This window comes from Nematolebias whitei, chromosome 12 (genome assembly GCF_014905685.2).
Source record: "Nematolebias whitei isolate Nwh7 chromosome 12, NemWhi1, whole genome shotgun sequence".
Taxonomy (NCBI): domain Eukaryota; kingdom Metazoa; phylum Chordata; class Actinopteri; order Cyprinodontiformes; family Rivulidae; genus Nematolebias; species Nematolebias whitei.
This window is the reverse complement of record NC_056509.1, coordinates 47,612,942-47,627,626: the sequence shown is the minus strand read 5'-3', so window position 1 is coordinate 47,627,626 and position 14,685 is coordinate 47,612,942. Positions and strand designations below refer to the sequence as shown.

General features: G+C 44.9%; 2 protein-coding genes across 2 annotated transcripts in view; one reads left to right on the top strand and one right to left on the bottom strand.

Annotated features, from left to right (window-relative positions):
- Positions 1-2,849, bottom strand: part of taf1b (TATA box binding protein (Tbp)-associated factor, RNA polymerase I, B) — a 10,412-nt gene extending 7,563 nt beyond the window's left edge. Inside the window, exons 1-3 of the mRNA XM_037685222.1 lie at positions 2,830-2,849; positions 1,665-1,763; positions 1,366-1,453 (exon numbers count right to left, since the gene is read on the bottom strand). Coding sequence (XP_037541150.1) covers positions 1,366-1,453; positions 1,665-1,763; positions 2,830-2,847 — 205 coding nt within the window. The 5' untranslated portion in view covers positions 2,848-2,849. The remainder of the gene's footprint in view (positions 1-1,365; positions 1,454-1,664; positions 1,764-2,829) is intronic.
- A 1,797-nt stretch (positions 2,850-4,646) lies between these two features.
- Positions 4,647-13,619, top strand: adam17b (ADAM metallopeptidase domain 17b; the record flags this gene model as incomplete). Its single annotated transcript, XM_037686028.1, is given in 17 exon segments — positions 4,647-4,810; positions 5,846-5,972; positions 6,045-6,178; positions 7,028-7,116; positions 7,220-7,400; positions 8,956-9,086; positions 9,159-9,245; positions 9,314-9,424; positions 9,542-9,686; positions 9,782-9,873; positions 9,960-10,112; positions 10,978-11,177; positions 11,252-11,355; positions 11,960-12,094; positions 12,516-12,646; positions 13,260-13,427; positions 13,563-13,619. Coding segments are annotated over 17 exon segments (2,136 nt in total), but the record flags the coding sequence as incomplete, so codon positions are not given.
- Between the last annotated feature and the right edge of the window lie 1,066 nt (positions 13,620-14,685).

The following is a 14,685-nucleotide window of genomic DNA, read 5'->3' as shown; positions in this document are numbered from 1 at the left end:
CTCGAGTCCCTCGCCTCGGTCCCAAGGGCTCGAGTCCCTCGCCTCGGCCCCAAGGGCTCGAGTCCCTCGCCTCGGTCCCAAGGGCTCGAGTCCCTCGCCTCGGTCCGAAGGACTAGAGTCCCTCGCCTCGGTCCCAAGGGCTCGAGTCCCTCGCCTCGGTCCCAAGGGCTCGAGTCCCTCGCCTCGGTCCGAAGGGCTAGAGTCCCTCGCCTCGGTCCCAAGGGCTCGAGTCCCTCGCCTCGGTCCCAAGGGCTCGAGTCCCTCGCCTCGGTCCGAAGGGCTCGAGTCCCTCGCCTCGGTCCCAAGGGCTCGAGTCCCTCGCCTCGGTCCCAAGGGCTCGAGTCCCTCGCCTCGGTCCCAAGGGCTCGAGTTTCGGTCAATCTGAGCGCCGACTCGAGTTTATAACGACCCAACAACGGCCCAAACAGCTGTTCCACATGTGGAATGTTAGAGGACATTAAACTCTTGAATTAAAACGATTAAAACTCTGGAGTAGAAATGGACGGTTCCTTGTTTTATCAGTTTTTCTGCAGCTGCTTCATTAAACCACACAGAGCTCTTTGTTCAGTACGGAGCAGCGAACCCGTTCCCAGAACAGACGGTAAAGTTTCACACAACATCTTTTCTTCTGGGCTACAAACACGAGATAAACGTAATTAACTGGAGACGGTTTCAAGGTTACAATCGTGAGAAACATTGCAGCTTCCTGAAACCATATAAGGAATGATCCGTGAGACAGAGGAGGAGCCGGTGTGTTTTAGTCCGTACAGGTGCTGCCCTCTCCTGACGAAGAGGCGTAGTGTCAAGAGACCTGGTCCAAGTCTGAGCACCCAGAAGAACAGGAGAAACTTTCCAAGGTTTCACCCAAGGGCGTCAGAAGAATCCGTAATGTGGGGGGGACTTGTCCCCTTCACATATAATGGTTGCGACGCCTATGGTTTGACCAATCAGACAATTTCACATTTTTCACATGTCTTTGTGTAAAGCTAAGCTAAGCTAAGCTAGCCGCTCTTTCTGGGAAGTTACTCGTTTATGAGCAGAATGTTTTCTGAACAGAAAGATCCTTAAATATATGAACTGAAATTTCTCCAATGTCAAATAAATGTACTTAAATATAGATAGAATTTCCTTGTTTTTTGTTTTCCTCTTAGAATAAACAAACACAAGAAACACCCGCCTGCCTCGGAACCTTCAGGTCCAACAATCTGAAGATTCTGTAAAATATATCTGAGATCTCAAACTTCTGCTTGTTAGCACCAATTAAAAAAAACACAAGAAAGTTTCTTCAAACTACAGAGCAGATTCAGACAAACGCTTCAGACTGAAGAACAAACCGAGGCGCCTCGCTGAGGAGGAAACACTGACCTGCCTTCTTGGTTCTTGGACCTTTGCTGAGGGTGGTGACTCTGCTGGAGCTCTGACTGAGGGTGGTGTCCTCCACCTGTCTGGTTCTCTGAGGACAGAAAGAAGTGAAGTCAGAGACGCCACGGTGAGGCACGTGACGAGCTGCAGCTCATCCTCCAGCAGGTGGACTTCTGTTTAATAAAACTTGTTAAACCTGCAGAAACCGTGTCGCCATGGTAACGTTTGATTTATTGAATAGCGCTGCAGGACTCCATGGTACCACCTGATGTTTGTTTATTTGTTGTCGTGTTGTTCTTTACCTCGATGACGTTGTGGCAGGACCTGCAGTAGAAGCTACCCTCATTGGAGATGCCCCAGTTGACACGGGCACACTGAGCGCAGGGCTCCCGGTACCCTGCCTGATCAAAAACACGCAGCAGGTCAGGAGAGGGACGTAAACACCAAAACACGTTTAATTCAATAAGTTCATTTTATGTTGATGAGTCAAACAGAGCTGCAGCAACAAATAAAACACTTATCCTTAAGAATGGTTATTTATGGAAAACTGAGATTATATTGATCATCAGAAACATTTGTATAAAACTCACATACAGTTTAACATTATTAAGATTTACCAGCGTTACACTGATGCACTTTATTTAAACCAAAAAACTAACTGAATATAAAAAGCACATATCCGTCTCCAAATGTTTATGGACAAAGTCTGATAGTTTATCGTAATTTGTGTAATATTATTTAATAAATGTCTGTTGCTCTTTGAAAGATTGGAGTAAAATATGAATCGAATGGTTTAACAAAGCAAGACAATCATAAAAATAGTTTACACTAATCAACATTTTTACAGAAAAATATTAAGAAAATATAAAAAAAAACAAGATGATGGTAAAATGTTTACATATATATACACATATATATATATACACATATATATATATATGTGTGTGTATATATATATATATACACATATATATATATATATATATATATATATATATATATATATATATATCAACATCAGGCTGAAAGAAAAACTGTTTAAATAAAAAGAAAACTATAAATAATTATATCACTGCTATTACTAAGAGCATGATAATTTACTCAATTTTAAAAAACATCTAAAAACAGAAAATAGCAATAAATAATTAGCAGCACTTTCAATGGAAACTACAAACTGTCGCTGACGATAATAAAACCAAATTATTAAAAAAAACTGTTTAAAAAAATCTTCAGATTAAGATTATTGGTTAGTAAACTTATGCCGATTATTCAATACGCCTTTGAATATTGTGTTACGATTGTTAAAATTATTTCGTAAAGGTTGGAAGTTTTAATATTTATGAATAAAGATAAAAGACATAAAGATAACGGAGTTTGGTGTGAACCAGCTAGCTAACATCAACGTTCTTCTGTGAATTTTACGCTTTAATTTAATAAAAACAAACAGAAAGTTCCATCAGGATTTACCGTATCTTCTTCATCCATGGTGAATTAAAAACTTCGGTCAAGGGGAAAGTTTGAATATTTATCAGGTTTTGTTTTTTCCCGAAGGTTTGTAGATTTTTCGCTTTCGCCGAGATGCAGAACCGGAAGTGAGGCGTTTCTCTTCTTCGTTGATTTCCTGCGGACTGAGCGCGCTGCTGCCGCCAACAGGCCGCAACGAGAACTACAACCTTCTTTTAAAACAACTTTAAACTTTAAAAACAAGGGAACATCCGGGTAGTTTTTCAGATAGTTTTAGTTTTACAGAATTAAATCGACCTTCTACAGGAAGGTTACCTGAAGTGTTAGCACCTGTAGTTTCCCTGAATGCAATGCACCCTAAAACACTGCCTGTATGTGTAGATTGTTTGTTGTTGTTGTTGTTGTTTGTTTCCAGACTGGGGTCTGTTCTCATGTTTGTTCTGCTCCGGTGTTTCACAGAATCTGGTCACCGGTTTAAAAGAGGATTTGGATGAGCTCAGGGATTAAAAATAGACCCGCCAGATGTTTCCGTTATTCTCTTACATTACGTCATGGATCGAGCCGCTCCTTCATTGAACTTTGTTTGTTTGTTGTTAAACTGCGTTTGTTTCTACGGCTGGTAAACAAAAAATACAAATCACGACCACTTCTCAGATTTTTTCTTTCGCGAGCACCGCATTCCGCTCACGAGACCGTCGAGCTCGAGACAACACGCACAAACAGGAAGTGCAGCTTTTCAAAATAAAAGCAAAGCAGTGCCTACTGTCATGTTGGGTCCGAACATTTTGCAGTTAAGGTGATTAATCTTTATCTGGTTGTTTTATAAAGCTCTAAAATATCTGATAGCTTAATCTAGACTGAATTACGTTAAACAAAACAAACAACAACTAAAGAACAAATCATAATAAAAATGAATAAAGTGAAGGAAGAAATATTAAACCACACATAAATAAATGTCATGTGGCTCCTGATGGGATAAAATAATAGAATAAGCAAGAAAAGTATTTTATTTTGATTATGTTAATTTGCTTCAGAACATTTTATTATTATTATTATTATTATTATTACCACCATTTTAGCATTTATGTTAATTTTTATTAGACAAATTCAATTTCTAAACTAGTTTAAACAACCAAATGGTTTAAATTAATTAGTTGGACATTAAAAATTAATTTTACTTTAATACCGTCTTCATCTTCTACCTCTCATCTGTAGTCGGGTCGTGGAGGATCAGGTCCAGGATGGAACCCCAGACCTCCACTCTTCAGCTCATCCTGGGGGACTTCAAGGTGTTTCCAGACCAGAGATGATCCATGGTCCCTGCAGAGTCCCCGGCCACAACGACTCCTGGTGCCATAAACTAGTTTTACAGATGTGGAATGTCAATATTGTATAATTTTTAAAATCACTTTATTTGGTTTAAATTATTGCAGTAATCTAGATTAAACAGTTCAATCTGCTTGCATTTATTACGGTATCTCTATTGTCTGTTATTTTCATTACAGTAGTTTGTAAAATTCTTCAGCCACTACGATTTAAAAACAAATATTTTACCTCAAACAGCCAGACGTTGTAATTGTCAGATACACTTTAAACCTTTTATAATCCAGTTTTTATACCTTGGTCATTTAATTGGTGACTTTCAATGCTTTTACTGTGAAGGCCGTCGGGCCTACTTCCGGCCTGCCGCCTCGGTTCTCGCCAGCTTTCCTCGCCGCTCTCGGTCTTCCTGGTTCGGGAGCTGGAGCTGAACTTTCTGCGTGCTTTTTGAAAACAATGACTTCGGTTCTCGGATCACGGAGTTTTTTCCAGAAAATGCGCCTGAAGTCAGGAGTTTGAGTCTGACCCGGTGGTTCCGGTGGTTCTGGTGGTTCCGCTCGGGTCAGTCCCAACATGGGTCCGCAGCTCGTCCTTTTCTCGGTTTTCACCGTTTTAACGGAGGCGGCCGTGTCTCCGCCCGCGGACACCCGGCAGCACGAGTTCGGTACGTCCGAACTGGTTTTGTCTCAAAGTTCATTAAAGTCCGATGGTTCGGTTCGGTTCGGTTCGTTCAGGAGAAAAGTTCGTTTTCTTGTAGTTTATGGAACCCTGCTGCTGCCAGAAAACACAAATCTGAACCTTTAAGTTAAAATAATCCGTAAATAATTAGTGTAAAGAAGTGAAACTGTGACAGTGAATCACGTGAGTTTATGTAAATAACTTAATCAAATGTTATTAGATCATGCCAGTTTTAAACTTTAGATAACTTACGAAAATAAACTGTTTTTGGAAAATACACTATTTTTGCCATGTATGGAAGTCCATTCATGCCAAACAGTTTTAAGCTTTATTTAAATAACACGAAAATAAAATGTTTTTGGAAAATAAAATATTTTTGCAAAGTATGGAAGTCTATTCATGCCAAACAGTTTTAAATGTAGAAGTTCGTAAAATTGTTTTCATTCACTGAATAAAAGTCTTTAAAGTCCAATTTTAGACATTAATGACAGAATTTTATCTTGTTATAAAAGTAAATTTAGCACAAAAAAATAGCTATTGTGTTATTTATAATCTTTAAGGTGAAACTTTGACTAAAAACATTTAAATTGCGCTTGTTATTTATTATCATTATTACACGATGATACATTTGAAACTCTTGTTACACTTTGTTTATTAAACCTTTTTAGAAAAAGAACAATTTATATTTATAACCAACTAAATGCTCAAAAACACAAAACTTTGTAAATATTTGTTTTTAACTAAAGTTAATGCACTTGTTGGTCATCAGTTATTTTATTAATGATTGTTTTGTTTTTCTTTTTCAGGTTTTATATGTTTCTTTTAAAATGTTTGAAAACGTACGAGTCAATTAAAAAACATTTAATTTAAAAACCGAACGACGCTCAAACAGTTTTGTCAAAGTTTATTTTGTATAAAAACCTTTAAACCGAAGCTGCGGGGTTACAGTCGGCGTGGGAGCAGCCTTCGGCTCCTGTTTCGGTTGGACTGAAGGACTCCAGCTGTTTTTTGTCCCCCGCAGACCGTCTCCGCTCCATGTTGGACGACTTTGACGTCCTTCCTTTCTCCGGCCTCCAGACTCACTCGGTCCGCCGCCGGGACGTCCAGAGCCACGTGGAGAAGCTGCTGAGCTTCACGGCGCTGCAGAGGTCAGCCTCGACTCTTGTTGCTCTGTTCAAACCGTAGCGCGCTCCTTCACCTCGCCGTGTTCCTGAGCGCAGAACGTTCCGGCTCTACCTGAGGACCAACGCCGAGATCTTCACCGAGGACTTCAGAGCCGTCGTGGAGGACGAGGACGGCCGGGAGCGGACCTTCCCCGTCAACAGACACAGTTTCTTCACCGGGCACGTCGTCGGTAACGTAGCTGAGCTCACCCTCGACCGCAGCTTCCACTTCCTAAACTTTTCAAAATAAAGTACGTTGCTGTTTTATTTTCTTTTGGGGACAGAAAAGCCCCGTGAGGACGCAACGTGGCAACGTGGTGTGTTCTGCTGTCCAAACAGTAAAAAAAGACGAAGACACGACAGTTTGTGTTTGACCAACTCTGCGGTTCTGATCCGAATTATTTAAATAAAAGTCGATCTAATCTGTGAATAAAATAATAAACAGGAATAAACTGGTTTAACTTGAGGTGAACAGCTGATCGTTTCACATTTACAAATTCATGAATATTGTTTGATGAATTAAATCACTCTTTCTTCTACTGCCTTTTATTTGTTGTTTATTTACGTTGTTGTTTTTCCTCCTTTGTAAAATAAAATTAGATTTTTGAATCAATCCCTTTTATTTTGGTAAATCTCCCTGAAGCCTGATCACAGAACCTGAAGCTGGTTTTAGTTTTTGGTGAAGTTTAAACTTCCTCCGGACGTCCAGCACCGAGGAGGAGATGTTGTTGTTTATTTGTAAACAAACGCCAGAAGACGACTTTTCATTTGTCAACCAGGGATTGATCAAAATGTTTGTTCAAAACAAGTTCATCTGGAGGCGTCACTTTACTTTTGTAGACGTGTTTCGTTTGTGATCCGTTCATCACATCCATACTGGGTCAGAAGGTTCTGGACTCCAGCTGGTCCCGACCCTCTCGTCTCGTGCTCGGGTCCTCGTGAAGCTTCAGAGGACGTTAAAACGTCTCGAGGCTTCGAAGGGGAAGTGGAAGAGATGAAAAGGAGCCGATTTAAACTTCAGCTTGTTTTTTTATTTTCAGGGGAGGAAAACTCTCGAGTTCAGGCTCACGTAGACGACAACGAGTTCTCCGCTCGCATCCTGACCGAGGAGGCGGAGTACAACGTCGAGGTAAAGGTTCTGGAAACACAAACCCTCCAGAGTGTCCTCATGGGTCCTAAACGTTTGTCCAACGTTGACGTGGCGGCGTTAACCGTCTCTGTGGCCCTCTCAGCCTCTGTGGAGGTTCACGGCGGCGCCCCCTGATGGTCGACTCCTGATCTACCGCTCAGAGGACATCAGGAACGTCAGCCGGCTGCAGCGACCCTCCGTCTGCGGCTACGTGGCCCCCGAGTCCTCCCACCTCCTCCCGTCCAGCGTCAGAGCCGCCATGTTGGATCTTCACGATGAAGAAGGTTTGTGGACGTTGGAACGGACTCAGAGAAACATTAAAGGAAGGTTTCTGTTTGAGGATATTCCCTCCAGCTTTTATTAACGTTCTACTTTAGTCCATGTCAGACTGAAGAACACACACTTCCTGCCGTCAAACGGATCTGCTAAACGTTCAGAGCGAACTGCCTCGTTTAGTTTTAAAACTAAAGACGTAAAAAACCTTTCTGCCGCAACAAACTGAGTGGAGTTTCCAAAATGTCTGGAAATGTTGGGAGGAGTTCTGTCTCCTCAGGCTAATCGCAGAGCAGCACATCTGTGTGCTCGAGACATTCCTGAGACGAGACATTCCTGAGACGAGACATTCCTGAGACGATCTCTGGACAGTCTCAAGATGATCTCTGGACATTCCTGAGACGATCTCTGGACATTCCTGAGACGATCTCTGGACTGTCTCGAGACGATCTCTGGACAGTCTCGAGACGATCTCTGGACAGTCTCGAGACGATCTCTGGAAAGTCTCGAGACGATCTCCGGAAAGTCTCAAGACGATCGCTGGACTGTCTCGAGACGATCTCTCGATATTCTCTAGATGATCTCTGGACAGTCTCGAGATGATCTCTGGACTGTCTTGAGACGATCTCTGGACTGTCTCGAGACGATCTCTGGACTGTCTCAAGACGATCTCTCAACAGTCTCAAGATGATCTCTGGACAGTCTCGAGACTATCTCTGGACGATCTCTCGACAGTCTCGAGACGATCTCTTGACAGTCTCAAGATAATCTCTGGACAGTCGAGACGATCTCTGGAAAGTCTCGAGACGATCGCTGGACAGTCTCGAGATGATCTCTGGAAAGTCTCGAGACGATCGCTGGACAGTCTCGAGACGATCTCTCAAAAGTCTCGAGGTGATCTCTGGACAGTCTCTAGACGATCTCTGGACAGTCTCGAGACGATGTCTGGACAGTCTCGAGACGATCTCTCGACAGTCTCGAGACGATGTCTGGACAGTCTCGAGACGATCTCTCGACAGTCTCAAGATAATCTCTGAACAGTCGAGACGATCTCTGGAAAGTCTCGAGACGATCGCTGGACAGTCTCGAGATGATCTCTGGACAGTCTCGAGACGATCTCTCAAAAGTCTCGAGGTGATCTCTGGACAGTCTCTAGATGATCTCTCAAAAGTCTTGAGGTGATCTCTGGACAGTCTCGAGATGATCTCTGGACAGTCTCAAGACGATCTCTGGACAGTCTCGAGATGATCTCTGGACAGTCTCGAGACGATCTCTCAAAAGTCTCGAGATGATCTCTGGACAGTCTTGAGACAATCATGAGCTTCTCGTGTCGTTAGCGCCGTCTGATGGAACTCGTCTAAATGTTTGCGGCTGTGAAGAGACGTGTTTTCTCACGTCCTCATCTTCGTCTTTAGTCTTCGTGTCTTCTGCCTCCAGGACCCTGGAGGTCCCGGCCTGAACAACAAACCGATCAGTGTCTTCAGCATTTTCTTATTTTTCAATCTTCACACTCTGAAGGTTTGTCAGAAAACGGAGACCGACACCCTGAAATGTTTTTCTGCTCAGAGCCGGCGCCGAGACGGAAGCGTCAGATGTTCGACCACGAGAAGAACACGTGCTCCCTGCTGCTGGTGGCCGACCATCGTTTCTTCACTCACATGGGCCGAGGCGAGGAGAACACCACCCTCAACTACCTGGTGAGTCCGAACGCCCCCCTTCCTGCCCGCCGAGCCCTCCGGCCCGTTAACCGTCTCCGGTGCATGTTCCAGATCGAGCTGATCGACCGCGTGGACGACATCTACAGGAACACGTCGTGGGACGACGAGTTCAGCGGGTACGGGGTCCAGATCCAGCAGGTGAGGGGGTGATCAGACGGACCCTGGCGGGGGTCAGCAGGTGTCAGACTGACGTGTTTCTGCTGCAGATCCTCATAAAGAACCGACCCACTCCGGTTCCTCCTGGAGGAAGTCACTTCAACATGAGGGGGAGTCCCGTGGACGGGAAAGACGTGTGGGACGTGAAGAAGCTGCTGGAGGTAAAACCTGATCCAGAATACGTGTTGGATCAGAACCTGTTGTGTGTCTGAGGGAACAGTTTGTGTCTCTGGAACCGTGTGACCCGTCTTCGCTGAGCTGTCCGTGTCCTCCTGCAGCAGTTCAGCGTGGACATCGCAGAGAAGGCGTCCAACGTCTGCCTGGCTCACCTCTTCACCTACCAGGACTTCGATGAGGGCACTCTGGGTCTGGCCTACGTGGCGCCGGCCAAACCGGACTTTCCCGGAGGTCTCTGCTCCAAAGGTGGGTCGTGCCGCCGCCGCTAGGTCTCAGGTGGTCCCAGCCGGTCCCTGATCACTGCCGTCTTTGTCCTCACGAGTCCTCGGTTCTGATTGCAGCGTGTCCTTCGACTGCGAACAAACAGGGAGTCATTTATCTGAACACGGGCCTGACCAGCACCAAGAACTACGGGAAGACCATCCTGACCAAGGTGGGCGTCAGACTCTCAGACCGGGACTGAGGTTCTGATCCAAACCTGGTGTCTTCAGACCGCGTGACGTGTCCTCGTCTCCGCAGGAAGCCGACCTGGTGACGACCCACGAGCTCGGCCACAACTTCGGAGCGGAGCACGACCCGGACAACGTGATGTACTGCGCCCCGCGGGAGGACCATGGCGGCAAATACGTCATGTACCCCATCGCCGTGAGCGGAGACCACGTCAACAACAAGGTGACGACCAGAACCGGGATCTGGACCGGGCCGGACATCGATCCCACCGGTTCAGAACCTTCGGCAGCTTTGAAACGTGAAAACAAAACTGGAGAAACTGAAATACAGTCTGAACCCCGAACGACTGCCGACATGTCTTAACAACTATTAATATTTGATTAGTTAATTAATTAACGGTTCATTAACAGCTAAAGTTCAAACGAGCAACACAGAAGCTAAAATCAGAAAAACAGCTAAAATACTCTGGTCTCCTCCCAGAGATCTGTGACCTCAGTGAGACTTACCGGCTTAATTAACTCAAGTTCACTAAACCAAAGCTGAAATCTAAAATGAGCAAAAGAGTAGCCAAAAGCTAAATGTAGCTAAAACATAGCTAAATGTTGTCACAAACTAGCTAAAATAATGAAATAATAAAAAAATAGAAATAATGAAACCATAGCTAAAAGCTAAAGTTAACAAAAACATAGCTCTATGCTGAACTTTTCTAAACTAAAAGCTTAAGTTTGCAGCACTGCAACTAACAGCTAAAATTTGCCTGATCCTACCTAAAAGCTAACTTTAAAAAGATTGTAGCTAAAATATAAAATTTGGAAAACGGTAGCTAAACACTAAGGTTAGCAACATTGTTGCTAAAGGCTGAAATTAGCGGGAGAGTAATTTAAAGCTAAAAGTAGCTGAAGTTTTCAGAGAACAAAGTTCTGGAGAGAATTTAAAACATTCGTTTAATTTTATGGGAAATCTTTTGTAAAAAACATCAAACAACAAAAATGCTAAGATCCTTTAGGTCGTAGCTCACAGCCGAACATTTGGACGCAGGAGTCAGAACACGGACATCAGCTGAAGGCGGGCTGGTTTTGTGTCGCAGCTCTTCTCCACCTGCAGTAAGCGCTCCATCGTGAAGCGGCTGCGCTCCAAGGCGGCGTCCTGCTTCAGGGAGAGGAACGTGAACGTCTGCGGGAACTCGCGGGTGGAGCAGGGCGAGGAGTGCGACCCGGGTCTGCTGCAGATCAACTCGGACAAATGCTGCGCCGCGGACTGCAGGCTGAAGGCCGGGGCTCAGTGCAGGTCCGGTTCTGTTGGGCGGTTCTGGGTTCTGTTTGTTCTGCGTTCTGTTTCTAACCCTGACCGTCCGTGCTCAGCGACAGGAACAGCGCCTGCTGCAAGGACTGCAGCTTCCAGAGCAGAGGGGAGGTCTGCCAGGAGCCCATGGACGCCACCTGCAAGGGCCACTCCCACTGCACAGGTGAGCTCCGTCAGGTTCTGACCCGTTTGGTAGAAGTTCTGCTCGTTAAATGTGAGACTCGGAAAGAAACTCGTCTGGTCCAACTTCAACTGATGAAGACTCTGAACACATGGACGAAGATTTTTATTTGACCAGTTCAGCTCAGTTTGTGGCGTCCATTAAAGTCACCTGAGTTTTTAATGAGGAGCGCTGAAAGACTGCTGAACATCTACTGAATAACTGCTGAATGACTGCTGAAAGACTGCTGAAAGACTGCTGAAAGACTGCTGAAAGACTGCTGAAAGACTGCTGAATGACAGCTGAGTAACTGCTGAATGATTGCTGAATAACTGCTGAAAGACTGCTGAAAGACTGCTGAAAGACTGCTGAATGACAGCTGAGTAACTGCTGAATGACTGCTGAATAACTGCTGAAAGACTGCTGAAAGACTGCTGAATAACTGCTGAAAGACAGCTGAGTAACTGCTGACTGTCAATCATCAAACCATCTCAAACTCGATGTTTAATAAAAACGTTTGTTTTCCCTTCAGCCGGCGAAGAACAGACAGAAAGAGAAATGATGTTTGTTTGTTGTTTGTTTGTTTGTTGTTTGTTTGTGTGGACAGGAAACAGCAGCGAGTGTCCTCCTCCAGAGAACGCTCCAGATAAAACTGTGTGTTTGGACAACGGCGAGTGTCTGAAGGGGGAGTGCATCCCGTTCTGTCAGGCCGTCCTGAAGCTGGAGCCCTGCGCCTGCAACGGTACCACTCAGATCCAGAACCAGATCCTAAATCCTGAATCACAAAGTGCCGGGACCTCAGGTCTCACTTTGACAGAGTCCTTCTGTTTGGTCTGTGAGGGACCAGCCTGGACCTGTTGGACCTCTGAAGAGAACCCGTTTCTCCTCATCGTTGAACATTTTGTTGTTTTGTTGTAAACAACAAACAATAAATAGTTTGTACGACGACTGAAAACGGATCCTTACGTTGGTTCAGGTTTCTCAGGCTCCGGGTGAACAGAGACCAGGTTTAGTCTCGTTAGCTAATGAAAGCCCGTCTGGACTTTAAAAACCATAAACCAGTAAAACTTTTGGCGCTCAGTGACGGTTTTTAAAACTTTAAACATCAAGATGTGAGGAACTTTTCCTCCTGCTGGATTTTGATTTTAGGTTTTATTTTCCAGAAACGAACTCGTCCTGTAAGGTCTGTTGTCGGAACAGCTCCGGTGTCTGCGCCCCCTACCAGGACTCAACCGGAGACTTCCTGTACCTGCGGAAAGGCAAACCCTGCACCGTGGGCTTCTGTGACGGAGCGGTGAGAGGACTCTTCAGTTGGACTCTTGGACCCGATCAAGACCCAGTTCCTTCAACTTGACCCCCTCGTTTGTTTTGTGTTCTACCTGGTAGTTCTGTAGAGGTTTAGTCCATCTGGACCCCCTGGCGTCCCTGCTGAGGGGCTACGTGTCCTCAGGACCAAATCTTACAAGTTTTACTTTGGGTTCAGGGTCCAAACCAAACCTACTGGTTCCTCCACTTGGTCCCAGTCTTTTCTCCTGGTCCTCGTGGAACCAAGTTGTCAAGTCTTTCAAATGAGGACTGGGGTCAAATCCAGTCCTTTAGCCCCACCTCTGGACTCCACCCACCTCTGGACTCCACCCACCTGTTCTGCATTCTGCTCCACCTTCAGATGTGAGGCTAAAGAAGGAGAACCAGAACTGGACTAAGGTTCAGATCTCTGGCCCTGCCCCCAGGTTTCCACAGATCAGGGATTTGGGATTCTCAGGTGCCCACTAGAACCTAAAGCCTGAATGAAAAGGGTCATGATCTCCGCCCAGCAGAATAAAACCGTGAGGGTAGATGAAGGAAACGGGGTTGGGTCACGATGCTGTGAGTCAGCGGTTTAGCTCGTGTCTCCTCCGTGTCTGCAGGGGAAGTGCATGAAGCAGGTGCAGGACGTGGTGGAGCGTCTGTGGGACTTCATCGACAAACTTGACATCAACACGTTCAGGAAGTTCCTGGCTGACAACATCGTGGGCTCGGTGGTGGCGTTCTCCCTCCTCTTCTGGGTTCCTTTCAGCATCCTGGTCCACTGTGTGGTGAGAACGTCCTCACTGCGAGTTCTTCTCTCACGTCCTCATTAGATGAGGCTGTTCGGGTCTCTAGTTTTAGAAACATCTTTTGGAGACTGAAAGGTTTCTTTCTAAATGATTCAGCACTTTTTGTTGTTTCAGGACAAGAAGATGGACAGACAATATGAGCAGACCACCAAGTCTTTGTTCTTCCCTAGTGTGAGTAGAAATGTCCAAAGTGGATCCATAAAGTCGGTGAAAACCTCAAGTATCATGTTCTCAGGTTGAGCCTCCTCACAAAACAGTGGTCTGGACACAGAAACCAGTCCGTCATGGGTCGGACCACCTCACCACCTGGTTTTTATCTACATGTTTTGTTTGATGAACTGGATGAGGTCAGTTTGTTCTCTAGTAGTCTAAGTCTATAGCAGCATAACAAGCCGACCCCAACTATAGGATTTATCAAAAAGGAAAGTCTTAAACTGGACAATGTGTCAGCCTCATGACAGAAACTGGAAGTTGGTTCCACAAGAGAGGAGCCTGAGAACTGAAAGATCTGCCTCCCTTTCTGCTGCTGGAAACTCTAGGAACCACAAGTAAACCTGCAGTCTGAGAGTGAAGTGCTCTGTTAGGAAAATATGGAACAATAAGATCTGTAATATAAGATGGAGCTAGGTTGTTGAGGGCTTTGTAGGTTAGAAGTAAGATTTTGAATTCTATTCTGTATTTGACAGGGAGCCAATGGAGAGAAGCTAAAACTGGAGAGATATGACCTCTCCCAGTAACTCCAGTTAAGACTCTGGCAGCAGCATTTTAGATTGCTGTTGGGTATTATTCATAAAGGGGACCAAGTACTCAGCCTTGCGGTACTCCTGTCTTGTTTTTTTGCTTTTTTAAATAGCCCATTAACAGAACGTCCTCAGTGTGCTGTCAGACTTTTGGACCTTGTGTCAGAAAACGATCAACTTCAGATCAAGGAGCACATCAGGTTCTGGTCTGGTTTGTATCATCTTACAGGTCTCTCTTCGAAATGAGTCCACGTGAGTCAGAGTCAGAGGTTTTATTGTCATTCAGCTACGTACAAGTACATATTGAAAAGAAACATCGTTCCCCGGGATCACGGTGCAACACAGAACGTGCAAAACAAAACCACACAGTGCAGATACACAACAGATCAATAATCTGCATCATCTAACATATTCTAAACATTCTAATCTCAACATTCTAATCTAAACATTCTAATCTCAACATTCTAATCTCAACATTCTAATCCAAACATTCTAAT